At 33.8% G+C, this 19,372-nt stretch overlaps 2 protein-coding genes across 3 annotated transcripts in view; one reads left to right on the top strand and one right to left on the bottom strand.

Annotated features, from left to right (window-relative positions):
- Positions 1 to 20: 20 nt before the first annotated feature.
- On the bottom strand, positions 21 to 387 carry LOC110023580 (the record flags this gene model as incomplete). The annotated part of the gene is given in 1 exon segment (XM_020723067.1): positions 21 to 387. A coding segment is annotated over 1 exon segment (275 nt), but the record flags the coding sequence as incomplete, so codon positions are not given.
- Positions 388 to 13,318: 12,931 nt separating this feature from the next.
- LOC110023340 (protein ENHANCED DISEASE RESISTANCE 2) overlaps positions 13,319 to 19,372 on the top strand; it is a 132,981-nt gene continuing 126,927 nt past the window's right edge. For both annotated transcript variants that reach the window (XM_020722701.1, XM_020722702.1), the window contains exons 1-4: positions 13,319 to 13,700; positions 18,310 to 18,384; positions 18,610 to 18,663; positions 19,073 to 19,138. In XM_020722701.1, coding sequence (XP_020578360.1) covers positions 13,485 to 13,700; positions 18,310 to 18,384; positions 18,610 to 18,663; positions 19,073 to 19,138 — 411 coding nt within the window. In that variant the 5' untranslated portion in view covers positions 13,319 to 13,484. The remainder of the gene's footprint in view (positions 13,701 to 18,309; positions 18,385 to 18,609; positions 18,664 to 19,072; positions 19,139 to 19,372) is intronic.

Below are 19,372 nucleotides of genomic sequence, written 5' to 3' on the forward strand. Positions count from 1 at the left end.
CTCGGGCTAAAGAGACGGAGGGGTTAACATCCACGGCGGCAGCGGCGGCAAGGTTACCGGACGATGAGCAGGACGTGAGTGAATGCCAGGAGGAGGAGCGGCGTCGGATGGGGTACGTAACGAAGAAGTGAGAAGAGCACGGAGCGTCGGCGGGGACGGCGCGGGAGCGATGGAGGGCGCACTTGCAGTTCCGATGGTACGGTCGCCGGCGAATTTCGCCTTCGAATGATGCGATGCTTCCTTCCCACATTCCCTGGCCTTTGAACCACCCTGGTGTGGCCGCCGATCCCGCCATTGATCTCTGCTTCGAGCTTCCGATCCAATCGACGAGGGGATTGGTCTGCGGACTTGAGGTCTTATATCGAGGGATCTCTCTCGGTGCTTCTCCGCTTCTGGAGGAGAGGGCGGAATCTGATTAATAAGTTGAAGTAAATAAAGAAAAATTAGGCTTGATTGCGGCCCGTTAGGATTTTGGGCCGAAATATATAGAGTTGGGCCATCCGTTTTGGACTGGATTATTTGAATTTTTGTAAAGTCAGCAAAAGACGGCACGCCAATGCGCCACATCCACATGGTAGGTTGCCAAACTTGTATTTAGTCCAATATATTTTGTGCTTTTAACTTGGAATGATTGGTCATAAACACCTATCATTTAAAGAAATTTAGAGTTTGATAAATTTTTAAGAAGGCTTATTGTGTTTTTGGAGTGTTGGATGAGGAGAAGTTTTGATGAATAAATATGTTATTTGTGAGGATGTTTTGTGCAATAGAATGTCATATGAAGTTATTAAACAATCTCTTTCAATCTGATTTTCTTTTTATCCTCATTAGAGTGCTAATTAATCTTTTTTTCTTCTTTTTTTAGAGTTATGAGTTGAGCATTTCTTAAGAATAAATTTAATGAAATAAATTAGACGAATGTTCTTGGTATCCTCGCTTAAATTTAAGTTTGGTTATGATTTTCTCTATATAGTTTTAGAATTAAAAAAAATCAAAAGATTAATGGGAATGAAGAGGAATAATAAAATTTGTTTAGATATATTGTATTTATTAAAAGAATAAGGATAGACTGAATCTTACATAATAAGAGTAATTTAGATAGGAATTGGATAGTTGAATTCATGTCATGATATATTCACTAAGCAATTTGAAGATAATTTTGATGGATGTTTAATAAAATATTTTGGTATATATATTGAGAGATTATTATCAAACAAGTCGGACAGATACTTATTGTCTTAAAATTGATCCAATCTTACTTTGATTAGAAATCTTGCATGTTGCTTTGCAACTCTGAAAATTTGTGTGATCTTTATATGATTAAAGGGACTTATCCTGACGCGAAGAATCAAATGATAATAATCAACACAATTTAGACTCAGCTTATTCATTTAAATAAAATCACAAGATTTTTAAATGGCCTAATTCTTTTATTTTTTGTTCATTTCTTTGATATGATAGTAATTAGAAAAGAACTTTAGTGGGAAAGTTGTTCACCTTGATATTAAAAGCGAGTTGAGCATGATAGAGATGAATATAAACATTAGAATTTTACTCTTAATAAAAAAAGAAAAATATTTGAAGATACCTTAAAATGTTAGATTTGTGTCTAATATCAATAATGCAACCACAACTTAGAAGCTATCCAATCAAGAATTAGAAGTTATGTAACTTTAAATTAGATGCTTTTTGAAGTGTGGAGGGCTTCCTTCAGTGACAATTTTACATTACACAAAAAAAGCAACTAATCCCTCCCTTAAAAAAGCAAGAAAATAACATGCATGTGAGCTTTACAATATAACTATAAGCTTAGAATAATCTTGTATTTCTTAACTCGAAGGTTCTTGGTTGATAAAATCCAACACATTCTAGCATGTATAGGTTTGAATAATTGGAAAGTGGGGTCATTATTAGCATTAGTAGAACTACGATCAAACCTGATGATGAAAGTACATTCATGATCATTTTAGAGGTCAAACACAGAGAGGGATTACTTTTTATGTCGAAAATAGCCCAAGAAAATTTTCATAAATAGAATTTGACTGAAATGGATACTCATTTAAATTTTTCAAATCTGTCATTCATTTGATAATATAGACTATGCCAATGCATCCAAAATTGTGGGTATAAATATTGGGTCAAACATATAAGTCTAACGCAAACCAATATAAAAACTTTTAAATTTTGTAGATGTAAGTATTAGATCAAATCTGTAACTTACCTAAATTTACAAGTAAGTTCCGCGTTTATGTTTTCACATATCTGTAGGTTACATGTAGATTACATGGAAGTTATATGGAGGTTATAAGAGATATAACGTTAATATAACGTCGACATAACGCCCATATAACTTCTATTATGTACGCAGGACTGCGTACGTCTTACATACACCAATATTTTCAGGAAAGGATACGACACTCGCTATTTCTCTGAGCTCTAGCGTTTCAACACCAACTAACAAATAGATAGATATTTAAAGGTCATGGCATTTAAGAATCATTATTGTCGTAACTCTCTCTTTAATGAACTTTTTTTTTTTTGTTTTTAATTATCTCCATCTCCCATAACATTACAAAATAGGAATACAGCTAAAAAATAAATAAATAGATACAAAAAATCTTTTGGAAAATCATAAAGATTGCAATTTGAGGGTGATAAAAAAGACAAATCTAAAAGTATAAAAGCTCAATGAATGTGCCTCTTTGATATCTGAAGTCGTAAAGAAACAGATATAACCGTAAAAAATTTCAATTAATGTGCCTTAAATTGTTTGCTATAATTGTTGGGCTGCGTTGATTACTTGATTTCCTTTAATATTGTGGCGTATCCACCTCAATTCTTCCATCAAAATTCAATTTTTGTCATAATTTATTATAGAGTTTCGCATGGCTTGCACTCTCACCTTGATTTTTTTTATTAGATCTATAATATTTTTTTGTTGAAAAATAAATGTAAAAGATCATTGATTTTTAATAGCATTGTGCTTCACAATCATGTAAGGTATGACTGTAAAAGATCAATGATAGGGATTTATCATATCACAAAGTAAATTCTAACAATTCCTTAAAATTTATTCTGAAATGACCTAGCCAAGTTGTTGAATAGGCCCCAAGTCGATCATTCAATTGGTTCTGTAATTTTCAGTCACTTCATGGAATTCAGAGTTCAGGAGCTAGCACCCAGATACATACAAAACTGGATTCATAAGACTTTCCCAATCTCAACAACTAAACAAAACTTTGAAGGCCACAAGGCTATATGTGCAGGTTCAATAATCTCAATGTCCACAATTTCAAAATGGAAAGATAAGAACAGCACAACACCATTTTTATTCACTGATAAATATAAACATCCACATGAATACCACGAGACTGCAAGAAATATATAAAAAGGCTGCATAAAATCAATCAATACAACATGAAGTACCTCTAACAATCACAACAAGTGAATAAACGCATCTTATTTGAAAAATTCATCAAAAGCCCAATCCAGTGACTGCAACCAGCAACCGGACGAGAAGCTAGACACCTATAGCAAACCAGTAACTGCAACCAGCAACCTGAAGAGAACCTCGACGCCTGTAGCAAGAAATTGAACTCCGAACAGGCACCATCCCATAGACAGATGCCGACATGGATCTAGCAATGGATGAATCTTAATAATCTTAAACATCCAGGATCTTCTTATGGCAACATCCAACCGTCTGAGAGCTGCTTTCTTCAAGGCAAACGGGTAAAGACCAACAGAACGGGACTAAAGGAAGACTAATAGTTGTAGCGAATCCAAACACAGAGATTCTTAGTGTTTACAAACAAGCCCTTGCTGACATACGAACATATTACAGGCAAGCAATTGAAACTTTATCTTAATAGACAGCACCTAACATCATTTTATTGACTGACAAATCCAAAACTTAACATAATATTAGACTAGATGAACAAGATTTTCCAAACGTAGCACCTACCTTTGAATCCAAGTAAACAACAATTTCAACCTTCTAAAATCTAACATATTCCAAACTTATTACAAAAGATATCAATCGGGTGATAGCATCAACACCAACGTCAAGTAAAGAAACCTTCAACAGGCATGGATATTGAGTAACTGATTCTTTAAACTCCGCATCTTCCTTTTGAAAAAATAGAGGAAGGCCAACGGATTGTGGAACCATAAATACCTATTTCGAATCTAACGATGGATTTCTCTTCTACATCAGAGGCTAGCGTCAAGCCTAAGGAGGCACAGAAAGCCTCTAGCAGCAAGATCCTCACCTTTAGAAACAGCTTTCTTCAAAAACAAAGGAATCGGAAGAAGGAAGCGGAAGAGAACTTGGAGAAGGGGCCCAGATGAAGGCCGGGCCGGCGTAGGCCGACATGGATGGCTCCGGAAGAATCTTTCGAACAGGTCCCAGACGATCAGTCAAACCCGGGATGAGACTTTCTTGACTGTCTCTAGAGGATACAGGAGGTGAGAGTGTTTGCATCGCCTCCCCTCGCTTAAGAATCCTCACGTCCTCCATGACTAGATCTCTGGAAACCAATTTCTGCACGTTATTGCGGATAATCCTCGTCGCTCCAATTGGCGACGCCCGACGCTTTTGGTGGCTGAGACTCTGCGGTTCAATTGGTTTATCCCCTGCCAGAACAGGGGAAGGCCGACGCTTGGCAAGTTTTCTCTTCGAGGGTTTCTTCGGAGGAGGAAGTGCGTGAGACGAATATGATGCAACCTCCGTTGGAGGCTGTAGGAGCACTGTAGACATCGCCATAGAATCGCCGGCGACTAATCAACCGGGATGTGCAAGGAGAAAAACCCGGAACAGAGAGAGAGAGATTAGGGCAGATGAATTAGAAGGCACACTGCTGAGGTTTTAAAGGCGCGATCCTCATTTAGTATTACGAACCGATTTTAATGGGCCCCGCAAAATGAACGGTTGTGATTTTGTTGTATTAGGAATCGTGCAGGAGGAGAATACGTAAAGATCTTTATAATTTATTGTTTGGTGCGCTATCACTGTCGGTGGGGATCCAGTAAACTTGTATTGTACAGAAATATGATACAACAAACTCTGTTCCTTTCATTCTCTTTACGATGCGAACTAAACATTATTCAATTGAAGGCTGCTTCTTTTCCTGGTCAACACGATTCTGTTTATTTATCTTCCGCCGCGTCGGACGATTAATCCGTCCACTGTATTAAAGCAATAAATATTAAATAAAATTCCCACAAAAAAAAAAGAGATTAGTCGGTTCGCGCGTCACATCTGCCAAAGCATAGGTCCGTGTCCAGGCGGTGGAAGCACAGCTTTATTTTTAAAGAAATCAATTTACAAAATAAAATATTAAGATTGGTGAACTCTTCCTTATTTTCCTTACTACATCCTTGCTGATATCATGTCAAAATTTAAGAAAAAAAGACTGAATTTTGAATAGGCTCGATTGTATTTTTCGTTCGCTTTCATTCTATTAAATAACAATCTTATAATCTATTTTAGGTACAAAATAAAGTGAAAATATAATCAAAATAAAGTGAATATAATCTGTTTTAGGTAACTTAATAATACATATTCCTAATTTAAATATTCAGTAAATAAATTAGAATAAATATATTAGAAATATACCACATAAGTCTTATGATTTTATATATTCATCACCCAAAATTTGATATTTACACTTTTATGACATTTCTGTAACAAACCATACCTGAGAATATCTTTCAATTTTAAAAAATTAATAATAAAAATATTTATGTGAAGTTAAATTTTTTAGTGATATAAATGTAAACAAAACTAATAAAAAAACTAGCGTTAGTCATTTCCTGACGCAGATTCAGCGTAATAATAATTGAAATTCGTGTAGTGGATTAGCTCATCTGATTAGTTGGGAGTTTGTGGCCATCTTCATGATTAGGGGCGTAAAGCCGAACAAGAGCAAGTTGAGGCTCAGCTCGTGTTGGGCTTGTTTATATTTTGAGCTTAAAAGTATGTTAGTGTTCAGCTCGTTTGCTTAGCAAGTCGAACATGAGTCGTTCACAAATAAAAAGTCATTTTAACAACTCTAATCACGTAGCCATCAGATGTTAAGAATTAGGGCAAGATTTAAAACATCATTTGAATCCAAGTTAATAATTTTTATTCTATTTTCTTCATTAATACTTGAATTGATTATAAATCTTTGTAGTTTAGTAGTCAATTAATTTTTTTAAAAATACTAAAAAAAGACTATTTATCAAAGAAATATATATAATTGATTAGTAGTATTTCACGCCAAAACGAGCCGAACACAAACGAACAAATATTGGTTCGTGTTGTTTATGTTCGGCTCTTTAACTTAACGAACGAGCAGAATACGAGCTTCTTAACAAACTGAATACGAACTATTTGACAGGCCTGTTCATGATACAACAAGCTCTGTTCCTTTCATTCGTAGAGATGTAAACTAAACATTATTCAACTGAAGACTTCTTCTATTCCTGGTCAACACGATTCTGTTTATTTATCTTCTGCCGTGTCGGACGATTAATCCGTCCACGGTTTTAAAGCGATAAATATTAAATAAAACTCCAAAAAAAAAAAAAAGAGATTAGTCGGCTCGCGCCACATCAGCCAAAGCATAGATCCGTGTCCAGGCAGTGGAAGCAAAGCTTTATTTTTAAAAAAATCAATTTACAAAAAAAAGAATTAAAATTTTGCTGAATTAATATATTTTTATTTCCTATTTTGATACATAAATGGGCAGCCATTTGAAATCTTCTTAGTATTTGGTTCTTTTGATTAGTTAGATTGTCTTATTTACCTTGATCATATTATGTTTTTCATGGATCTTGGTACAGTGAATCCTTCTACTCAAGCAAGCGACATTTAGATTGGAGTCGGAGTGTTTGAGCTAAGCAAGTTCGTATATACTAGGAGGTAAATTTGGATCGGGCAAAGGCGAGTGCGTCATACATTGATTTAGGGCACGTTTGGGGCATCTTATAAGTGCGGGTGGCGTTTTCAAAATGTTGACTCGTCGTTTGGAATACACGTTTCGGCAGTTTATCCGAAAATGCGGTTGGATTTTTACACTAAACATAGGCTGCAGGTCGAACCCCGCGGGTCTTGTTAGGGATTAAGCTGTTTATTTGGATAAGCACAAGTTGCTTCAAACGCACCCTTAACCAAGTCTTTGATGAGTAACATGAGTTCCTGTAAGTTGTTGCCAATTACCTATAGGATATGGGTGAGTAAATCTACTTGTCATTCATTTGCATGAATCCAACTATTAGGTATATGCTTGTTATACAGTGTATTTTTTCTTCTCCAGTTTACAGGCCTAAAAAAGATAAACAACATTCTTGTTGTCACGATCATGAAATGGCATCCTTGTTAACATTTCTGATGTTGTAGTGGCATGATTGGGGTAGTAGACAAATATTATATTAAAGTGATGTTCATGCTATTTTACGTTATAATTGATTGGCAAGTAATGACGTTCAAATTAATTGAATCAAATAAAAAGTAATAAAAAGTGAAATATTGATTTATTGATTTTCTCGATTCAAAAAATTACTTAATTTGAATATAAATTAGATTATTATAAATCAATATATGAATCACAACCATAATCACTTAATTTTAATATAAATTAGATTATTATAAATCAATTTATGAATCACAACCATAAATAGAGTGTATGTGAGGAGAGAGGAGAGACAGAGAGAAGTGAATATTAATCGACAATAATTCATGTGTGTTTATTACAAAATGATCTCTTTATTTACATGGGAGAGAGTTTAATTTGATGATGTTATATTTTTCTCTTATTTTAAAAAGAGTTGTGTCGAGTATTTCTGGTGCGTTACATGTATAAGTTTATCGTTTGACTACTCTAAGGCTTGGCTGAGCAATCTTAACTAGCTTCAAGTTTGCAAGCTCAGCTCGATCGGTTGGTATCCACTCAGTTGGTTAAGATCTGCTTGATCAGTTCAGCTTGGTCGATACAAAATAAGTCGGTTGATATGATCTGGCTCTCAATCATTAACTATTGATGTGAAGCCTCTAGATGTTCTCAGGTGGTTGCAAAGGCAAGGTAACCTTTGCTTCTTTAGATCAGCTCTTTTGTGATAGTTGACTCATATATCGTTTTGCTTCGTTCTCAACCGAATGGTTCATGCTCGGATCATTTGGTCATCTTTTTATCCTCTACGTGGCTCGATCGACTATAGCCTTGCTGGCTTTGGCTAGAACTTTTTAATCAATCGGACAAATGAATCTCATGGTCTTCTATTGGTGGGTCTTCTCATGTCGTACTCTTCTTTTCCGAACAATTTGATCTTCTTAGAATCAATGCTAGCACATTTGTATGTGATATAATACCTTCACAATGATAATCATGACTGTGTGAAAAATGAGACATCTTAGTGTCAAATATAAATAGTTGATGAATGTCGGTTATTAATAAGCATCTTGAAAACTTAACGAATTGGTCGATGATGAACAGCTTGTATGGAAAAAAAAAATATTTTGCTCTCAAATAAATAAGAGAGATTTATTTTTTCTTTTTCATAAAAAAAGAATGTTGAGAAAAAACTCCACATTCAAGCATTCTTGTGAGTGAATAAATATGAGTGAAATATATGAGAAAATCATAAGTCAATTAGTTTAGCTCTTGTGTAGATATATGACTAATTAACCGTAACACCCAATTTTGATAATTTTAATGAATGCTCCAAATTTTATATCCCTTAGAATTTGATTGAATCAGTTTTATAAACTTCTACAAGTTGAACCAATTAATATAATGTTTAGTACTATGCATGAATTTTAAATGGATGAGAATATATAAAATAATGAAGTTGCAACTTTAATCAACTTTAATTGAACCTAAATTCTCCCTAATCTCACATTTTTTTGTTCCCAGTAGACTTTTTTGCTCTTAGTTGTGCATGAGATATGAGTCGGTCTGATGGAGTAAGTTGGCTTAGCATTGATGCGATCTGACATCGTGGTAAGAGTGAATTGGGTGATTCACAGAGATGCTTCTAAGATAGATCAAAAGGTAGGAATCTCTTTCACGATATTTGTGAATTTTATTTTCTTGTGCTTTCATTTTGACACTCACTATGAGTCGTTGTACTTTTTCATTAATTGTCACTGTTGTGAGAGGCGGCGTGGTGTTTGAAGTTGCGAGCTTGATTTTGGCTTTCCGATTGGGTCGTTAGCAGAAATTGGAGAAGAGGAGTGAAAGAAAGATAGGAAGGAAAGAAAAGTGAAGAAGAAAGTGATATGATAGTTTTTTGAGAGAATTACTGCGGAGAAGTTTGTTTGAGGTAAGAATTCATAAAAGAGTTATGCTTGGGGTTAAATCACGAAATGAACTAAGAATTCATGAAATAATGAATTAGAGATTGTTTACACTAAGTGGCGAGCTCAATATAAGCTTGGGGAAATTCTTCGTAGGGTTGTTCCATCAATTCAAGTGAAATAATCTTATGCTAATTCAATAATAATTCGCTGAAGCTAGCCTCTATATTGAAATCTTGATGGACCGAGTCCATGCATTGGAGGCAAAGTTTCATGTTTTTAAAATCAATTTACAAAAATAAAAAAATAAAAAGATTTATTGAATCAATATAATTTTCTTTTATATTTTGATACAATCAGAAGACTATTAAAAGGTCAGCCCATTAAGATCTTCAAAGTGTTTGGTTGAACATAGATTGTCTTATATAGCTAATCATATTAAGTTGTTCATGCATCTTGGTTGAGTAGCTTGTCTTTGTGAACCAATGTATCTAGATAAAAGTGTACTTAGACTTGGCCAATTCTTTTTCGAGCCCTTCAATAGCACATTGTAGCCTCCCTAATATGCAATATACCAGAGTCTAGTATACTGAGATTGTATATGGGTATTATTGTTAGGGATCTTATCTTGACACTCTTATCTTTCTCCAATTGGCATGATAAAAGCATGAAACCTTTAAAAAAGATGATATTAGCTGAGATGGAGGAATTTTGAAGATATCAAATAATTTATGCTATTATTTTATGTTTTGTTCATAATTTTTAACAATCTAATATGCAAGCTAGTTTTGAATTCCTTAGTCATATTTGTCATTGAATTATGAAATATCTTGGTGTTAAATAGCCTAACCACAAGACTAGCCTAAAGTCTGAGCATTTGAATAGTCACCAATTCAAGAAATTATGACAGATGTTCTTCGAGGAATATAAGCACTTTAATGGTGTTAATTTGTGACGTAGTGGTCAAAATTAGATGATCGGGTCGTCAATATGTTTTGTATTATTTCTAATTAAAAAATAAATTAATAATGTTATTACATTTGTGAGCAACCAAAAATACAAAAAAAAGAAAAGAAAAGCAAAAATATAGACATGTAATAAGTATTCAAAATTAATTTTTTATCATTTTCTTTTGCGGGCTATTCCTGATAGACTACAATTATGAAGATTTAATATGATGCATAAGGATGAAACATGATCATCTGAAAATTCTAAGAAGAGAAGTGTAATAATACTAGTTTTGTTTCTTTATAGTGATTAATCAAATAAATCATTTTTACACTAACTATATATATTTTCTTAATGTGAACACACGGTTGTGCGATGTTAGAGATAGAAGGGTTAACTTCTGAATGTTTCAATATAATACAAAATGTGAGGGTGTTCATGGCTATGATGTGTTCTGAACACCATACAAAAGTACGAACACAAAAATTTGAGTTCACTGCAATCTAATTTTTCCACATAGTATCACAACCACTGGTGAAAGCATTAGTAAGTCGACTTCTACTCAATTGGAAAGGTTAAAAGAAGGCATATACTCATTAAGATTTGAGATAAGACAATTCATGTAATAAATGTAGATGAATCATCAACCACCAAGAGAATCACACTCCATATATTATTTTTTAAGCTCTTGAATATTTTATTTGGGTTTAATCAATTTAATATCATCAATTAATTACGTGTTTGTTACTAGTAGAGATGTAACAAACTTTCATCGGATCAACAAATTGACAGAGAGCCTCACAAAACCATCATCTTTACTTTATGCAAATTGTTTTAATGCGTTTTGGTTTTTGTTCTATCATAAGGAGCTGAAGGTTGAACTAATCGGCTGCTAGATGTTCTGATGTTTAGAGGATCTTAATAGCTAGTTTGGATATTTTAGAATTTTTTTGCTCATTTTATACTTATTCTAAGTAGTTGAAGACTCAACTGATGTTTTAATACATGTTTTGATGTTTATGAGTAGGGCTGTCGAAAAAGCTCGTTGTTCGCGAACAGTTCGTGTTCGATTTTTCAATGAGTTCGTGTTTGATTCGTTCTATAAGTAAGCGAGCTAAACGCGAACAAATCTTTTTCGTTCGGTTAGTTAAACGAACCAAACACGAACAGTGATGCGTTCGTTCGTGTTCGAATCGTTATTGTTCGAAATATAAAATAATTTAAAATAATTATATATAAAAAATTTGTGATATTTTAAAAAATTAAATTTTATAAATTATAATATATAATAAATTAATAATAATAATGTATTGATATACTATATTAGTAATATACTAATATAGATATTAAATATTTACATAATATAAGCTATATAATTAATATAATATGTTATTTATATATATTAATATTAGGGATGTCAAACTAGCTCGTCATTCGCGAACAACTCGTGTTTGACTCGCTCGTTGAGAAACGAACACGAACAGTGACTTCCCAACACGAGCTTATTTCAAACAAACTAAATTTCAAACGAACCGAACATGAACACAAGCTCTGTTCATTCGTGTTCGGTTCGTGTAAACCCTTATTTATGAGATATTCGCTATATTCCATATATATTATGTATTTTTTCTTCCATTTGGTTTTCATATTTGGAGCATTTACATACATACCGCCCAATTCCTATGTATTTACATATCTAACACAAACTTCAATTTTTATTAAAGCCGCTTCAAAAAAACCTTTGTAATCCTAAGCAATTAAAACGAATATACAACAGTTAGGCTATACAAGGTGATTCAGAAGCCCTTTTTTTACTTGTTTTTTTTTTCTTTGGTTCGTTTGGTTTTAATTTTTATTTAATGGAACCACTGAAAAATCAATATTTAATTAAATTTTGTATTTTTTTTAAATTTCTTGTAAAAAAAAAAGATAAAATAAAATTTACATTGCATGCAATATTTGATTAAAATAAATAGAGAATTCATGGAATTTAATCGATATTATATATATGTAATTAGTGTTTTTTTTCATAACTGAACTCCAACTAACAATGTGATTTCATTTTTTCATAATAAACTTGATTGAATTGAATTAAATTTTAGTTTGGTTGGTCCGATTTAATCAAATTTTCGATTGATTTGGTTTTTATTTTCTTTTTAACTTTAGATTTCAGTTACAATTGATTTGATGAATTTAAAAAAAGATCCATCCAAACAAGCTGAATGCTCACTTTTAACTAAAGAGTATGTTTTATATATTGTTTTCATCAAAATAAAGTCTGTTGTTTCATTGCATTAACAATACATTCAACCAGACAACAATTGAAAGAGAGTTGATAAGATTATAAAAGAAGACATGAATTTCAACAGGTTATAATGAGGTCATATTGTGGAGCGAGGTTGGTGACAGAGATCCCAAAGCCAACGTCAATTTTATAATTATCAATAATACAATCAACAAAATAATCTCAAATTTGAAAATAAATAAATTTCCTACAATTTATATTTCATTTGTTATTTACTCTCTTTTCTTTGGTTTGCATTCTATTATGTTTATAATTTGATATAAAATAAAATATATTTTTTATTCTAAAAAATATTATTTTATTTATAATTTAATTTGAAATTGGTTCTGATAAATAATGTGACGAATGAAAATAATTGTCAATGACAGATTATGACTAATCAAAGTTGTAGTTGTCTTAAAAAACCCTCGAAACATCTTAGGAGGTTTTTAGAATCACTTCAATTTTTTTTTTTCAATTTTGAATTTTAAATCAACTTAATTTTGTTATTTTTTTATTTAAAATAAATTACTTTTGGTATGATAAAATTAAACAGAATTATTTTCAAAACATACAACAAATCTAAACATTATTTTTATTATCTTTTAAAATGTTTTATTTAAAAGAAAAAAAAATGCAAGTATATATACGAAACAAATATTTTCAAAAAGAAAATAAAAGATAGAAATGACTTTAAAGATTATTTTGAGTATTTTAAAATAAAATAGATTTATTAAAAAAAATAAAATAAAAACACGACCAAATGAGCATTCAAGATCTGGTTGTTCATTTAGATAGACGCATCAGTCAACTAACACATTCGCTCTTGACAAATGACAGCTGCCTGAGAGAGAGAGAGAGAGAGAGAGAGAGAGAGAGAGAGAGAGAGAGAGAGAGAGAGAGAGAGAATAGGAGAGAGGAGAGACCCTTCCCGATCGCATCTCTCAACTGGATTCTTCGCGGCGGCCGTTGATGTCTTCTGGCTCCAAAGGTTCTGAAGATCATGTCTCGAAAGGCGCCGCCGCTATCGCCACATCGCCGAGTGACAGGGAGGTCCAGTATTCCGGCTGGGTTTATCACTTGGGAGTCAACTCTATCGGCCGCGAGTACTTCCATCTCCGCTTCCTCTGCCTCAGGGGCAACTTGGTCCTCATGTACAAGAGGGATCCACACGATGACCCTGGCATTGTTAGTAACCCCATTTTTTTTTCAGATTTTTGAATTCTTGCTTTTTCTCTCAGTGAATTAGATTTTCTTCTCGAGTTTTTCGGGATATCAGTGATTTTGGTGACAATGTTCATGCACTGTAGCATGAACTCTTAGACTGATAATCCAATTTGACAATTCCTTGGTTGGCATAATTATATAGATGATAGACTTCAGTAATATGCCGGAGATTTCTTGTACGTGTATATCTTCTTGTCATTGTTTTGATGCATTTGCTTATTTAGCTGTACCATTTAGCATGAGGGAGTTTTCTGAACTGTAGACTTCTTATCCGAGATTGTGGTAGTCCTGTTTTTCATTTAAGAAAATACGCCGGATTTGTTAGGTACAGCAATTCAAAGCTTGAAATTTATAAGGAGGCATGTATGGTGAATGATCAAAATGGGATGCATGATATTATCAGGCTATGCTTTGTATTTTGCGAGGCAATTATTTCACAGTTTTTTTTATTGCTGATTAGGGGCCGGTAAGAAAATCTGGTGAGATGTTTTCTACCTTTAGTACTGCTAGATAACATTAACCGAGTGGTTGCTGAAGTATAGATCAATGGTTAATAGCTCCTCATGGGTGCAATATTTAGACTGAAAGATAAAATAAAATGAAAAAAAAAAAACATGGTAGCATCTCGCAAAGTTCAAACCCAAAACTACTAATATTTACATAATGACTATAGTCAGAGATCATGCTGCTGTTATTGACTCTCTCAAAATTGTTATCACGGCAGCAAAACTTAGTCAGTCTTACCAAATATGTGGTCTTCATATAATCACAGTACTTCTGGGTTTGTAAGGCATGAGAATCTGTGATGCCATTCTAGGGCTCCTAGAGGGTGCGTAGGAAAGGGATTTTAAGGGGATGCGGTTGTGGAATAGCAAGGGACGGTGTTTGGAAAGGGTTATGAGGCGAAATCAGGTGTTGGGCAACAGATTTGGCGGCCGTCGGCAGCTGTCCTAGCTGAAAACAGCGAGACACACGACAACACAGCACAATACGGAGGTCGAGGAGGCTCCAACTCCTGTTTCTGAGAAACATACATATACAACACTTGCCAAAGCAAATGACATACTACCCAATGTCTCTAAAAACAATAACAATGGCAAAAGTCTTCTCACTCGAAAAGCAACAACATATAACTAGTTCACTGATAGTAAATAACTTAATTAGAAATAGAGAAATAGGAAGAAAATTAGAAATGAAAGAAGAATGAAAGCAAACCTGCTGAATATATGAATAACATAAAAGAAAGCTTTCTCGGTCCAACTCTCCCACGATCTTAGGATCTGCAGACAACAAAATCATGATATCGGGACAAATGCCGCGTCTCATGTCATTCTCCTGGGATACATTGAGCTTCATCTTCTTCCCAGAAAACTTATGGAATGGATCTACGAAACCATAACAAATATATTGTCTTGTTGTGTCCAAGGCGACTTCACTATTAAATATATGCTTACGTCCATTCCATGCAACTCTAAAACACACATGTCATTTCAAAGTCAATCATAGAATAAATATCCATAATTTTTTGGCTTAAACAGAGCTAAACTTGCATATTGATGGGTATTCCATGACCCAATTCTCGAGCCATTAAATATGTAAGATGTTTCTTCCACTCCTCGCACTTAGCTGATTCTTTCCAATAAACAAGTTTGTCTAGAGGAATTAATATTGGAATGAAATCTGTGGCATCTTGGATCACTTTCAGTGTCAGTCACCTAAGATCTAAATTGTCGGTTAGGATATCCAACAACTCCTTCAACATAGGTTCCTCTTTTATGGTATCAGTGCTTTGGACTCACTATCTTCTAGAATAACCAATGTTAGTTCTGCTGGAGGCTCTCTAACGTGCTCAGCTTGAATCACTATAATCTCTCCCATGTCGGCTGAGAACTGATACTCCTCTTTAACGACTTCATTCTCACCCATATCACCGTCAATTTTTCCAACAGCTTTTTCCTTTATAAATGTGATCATCTTCCTGTTTGGGCAATCTCATGAAATATGCCTAAAATCGTGACATATTTATTGGTTTGGATAGTTTTGGGAGTACCAGTAGTCTCCACTTTTTTCTGCACTTTGAATTGGATTTTTCTCGGTATAGGTTGGCTTGGATAATCCATAGGGTATGTTTTTGCTGCTTGATCATGGGGTTGAATTTTGCCAGTAAGGGTTGGCGGTCACTTGGTAATGTTTATGTTTTATCACCTTTAAGGCTAGGTTTTGTACATTAAGTTTGGGCCTATACGACTGCCCTTGTATCTCATTTCTAATAGACGACCGTAGTCCTTCAAGATACCTCACTACTGCGTATTCCTCTAATTCCACCAACTCACATTTCAACATGAGTTAATCAAATTTAGCTATGCACTCTTTCACAGAAGAATCTCTTTGGCGCAGGTGGTGGGGTTTTATGAACATATCCTATCTGTAATGCGGGAAAATTATTTGTGTTGCATCTCCATTTTCATTTTAGACCCAGTGGAGAATACACTTAAGGTTTTTGCACAAAAAAAAAAGACGAAAAAAGAAGAAAAGAAATGAAAAAAAAGGAGTTCTTCTTGAACTTGATAGTTATCAATTTAATTATTTTGCCTTGGGAATATTTTTTTACGAAAAAATGCGTCACATTATTTGGAGCCACTCAATACTCTCTTTCCGATTCATGCGATCGCCAAAATCGGATAAATCCATCTTTACTCCAAGATTATGACTTTTCTACTCATACTTCATGTCAAATTGCTAGGGTATTGATTCTTTGTCATTTCAAATTTTTTAATGGAAGTGATTCACTTCCTCACCCCAATATGGTGAGTCACTGTTGTGGCTAAGAGTGACATCACCAGAATGTCTTCTCTCAAAGTCGCCAAGCCTTTCTTGAAGTTGGAGAATTTCCTTCTACATAGTTTCCATGATAAGTTCTGGGACACCTTGCTGAAGTTTCTTTTTGGCGGCATGACGACCTTTTCTCCCAATCAGATTTTTGGTAGATGTAGGATTGTAAATCAAGATTGGTCAGTTTCGGGGTGAAATTTTAGTGAAGGCCGGTATGTTGATCTTGAAAATTTAGGGTTGGAGCTAGAAGTTGCTGTAGGATTGACTTTAGTATGGCGGGGATATATTTTTTTTAGAATTTTAAATTTGTGAGAAGAAAGACAATTCCCTAAAAATTTTACGGTTTGCTGGATTCTGATATTAGATGATACTGTTCAAGGGCTTCTAAAAAGTTTCTAAGAAATAAATTTTGTGGCGAGGTGGTTCTGGAATAGCAATGGCAGGATAATATCGGTGGTTGACGGTGAAGCGCAATCAGCTGTTGCGCAATAGATTTGGTGCTGTCAGCGGCTGTCTCATCTGAAAATGGCAAGGTGGATGATGAAACAATGTGCTACGGAGGTCGAGGAGGTTCCACCACATGTTCCTGAGCAAAATACAAGCATGCCACTTGTAAAATATAAAATAATGTCTTGAAACACGACAACAATAACAAAAGTCTCCTCAACCTCTAAATTAACAATATATAAATAGTTCCCTAATAGCAAATAGCTTAATTAAAAATAGAGAAAAAGGAAGAAAATTAGAAGAAAAGAAAAATTGATGAAAACTTGAGGAAAATAGGAATATCATAAAAATAAAGCTTTCTCGGTCCCGTTCTCCCGTGATCGAAGGATCCGCAAACAGCATAACCATGATATCGTGGCAAATGCTGCGTCTTGCATCAATCTGTCTACTATTGCTGCATGTTTAGGTTCATTGATGAGATGTTGAAAAACCTAGGCAAATTATTCAACATATGATCATATAATTCATGGTTTTATTTTTCAAATACTGATTATACTACCGTACTTAAATATTTTTTATGCCAACAACAATGGAATACTGAAGTTTTCTGAATGTATTCCATTGATAACTCAATGGGATAAACTAAATTAACACTATCATTTTATTGTCCGTGAGGGTTTGTTTCATCCTTCTATTTGTGCAATAACTTAGTCAAACTTACGCTGTTTTCCCTTTCTACTGCCAATGATTTATGGATTAGCTTCATTTGTAAGCCTGGAATGCTGGAATCTTGATTTACAATGTTGCTGCCATGTTATTTGTAGGTTTTATAACTTTAGCAGGTGTAATCTCATGAACTCCCAACTTTTTGAAATTTCCTTGCCCACAATTATGATGAATTATTTCACTTTTGAATTGTTTTCCTGTAACTGAAACCGTCCTTTTGTAAATTTCTGTGAATATTAATAGCGTCCTTTCTCAATTTTTTTTACACACTTTTGTATTAAGCATCCTGTAAGAATTGGTTTCACTTACTGTTTTTTACTTTTTTTTTTGTAAAGTACACCTTCTTTATGCTGTATGTTTTAGTAATATTGCCTCTTATAGAATGACCATTGGTCTCTTTTTACAATATTTTTATCCCAGCAGCATTTATTTATTTTGGTTAAGATTTTCAGTTTGAAAGTTTACTCGAGTGTATGCCATAATGTTGTATCAATAAAAAAATTATTGATAAAATGCAAATTTGACAGCATTTTTCTTAACATTCTTTTATGTGCTGTTACTGTAGAAACCTATCAGGAAAGGCTTTGTTAGCCATTCACTCATGATCGAGGAACTCGGGCGTAAGGAAGTCAATTCTGGGGTAATTTCTTGTTAGAGTCGCTTTTCAGTGGCAGGAGTAATCTTTTTGTTTAGTAATTAAGATATATTAGTTCTAAATGAATGATTTCTGTTCCATTTGCTTTTCAGAATCGTTCAAGTTTTCTTAGCCAACTTTCTGTTCATCTTTTGTTCTAAAATATTTTATAAGTTTGCCTTCTTATGCGTATGCCTCAGGTAAATCTAAAGCCAAAGCTCTTTTGTGCAGGAATTTTTTGCAATCAGGTTTTATAATCGTTTGGATGAGATGAAAAAAGGAGAAGTATGTAATTCTTATTTTACACTTTTATTTTGTTATACACACACAAACACACACACACACACACACACACACACACACACACACACACACTATCATACAATAAAATATGATTTATGGTTCTTTCTACAAAACTTGATAATATCTTTTTTAGTCTTCTCTTTGTGATTGTGCGTTCAAAACATCTTTTTCTTTCTTTAGTGATGTATTTTACCATGCTAGAGCTCCTTTTTTTTTCTGGACTCTGCACCAAGTTCGATGCTTCTTTTTGTATATTTGATGTCAAACAATTAAGTTCTAGATGAAGCATTGGTCTTGTATCATACTTTTGAGATAGTGAAAGCTATTGCTATACATTTTTTTCTGCATCATTTTAAACTATTCTTGACTGATTCTTCTAAGATGCTATCAGATTGCTTGTGCTACTGCTGGAGAGGCGCGCAAATGGATGGAGGCATTTGATCAGGCCAAGCAACTTGTATGTAATATCTTTTTCATATTTATATACATATATTAAAATCATTTTTGTTTTGCACACTTAACTAAATTACCAATTTTGCATGCAATTGTTCGCTTTTTTGAGATGCTGAATGCACTTCGATAAACACACCTGTAACATGTTAATTTATCTATCATACTAACCAGAATGTGAAGAGACTTAGCTCAGGAGCCATCATAACTGAAAGCACACAACGTTCTCATATACATTCAT

This window comes from Phalaenopsis equestris, unplaced genomic scaffold (genome assembly GCF_001263595.1).
Source record: "Phalaenopsis equestris unplaced genomic scaffold, ASM126359v1 Scaffold000224, whole genome shotgun sequence".
NCBI lineage: Eukaryota > Viridiplantae > Streptophyta > Magnoliopsida > Asparagales > Orchidaceae > Phalaenopsis > Phalaenopsis equestris.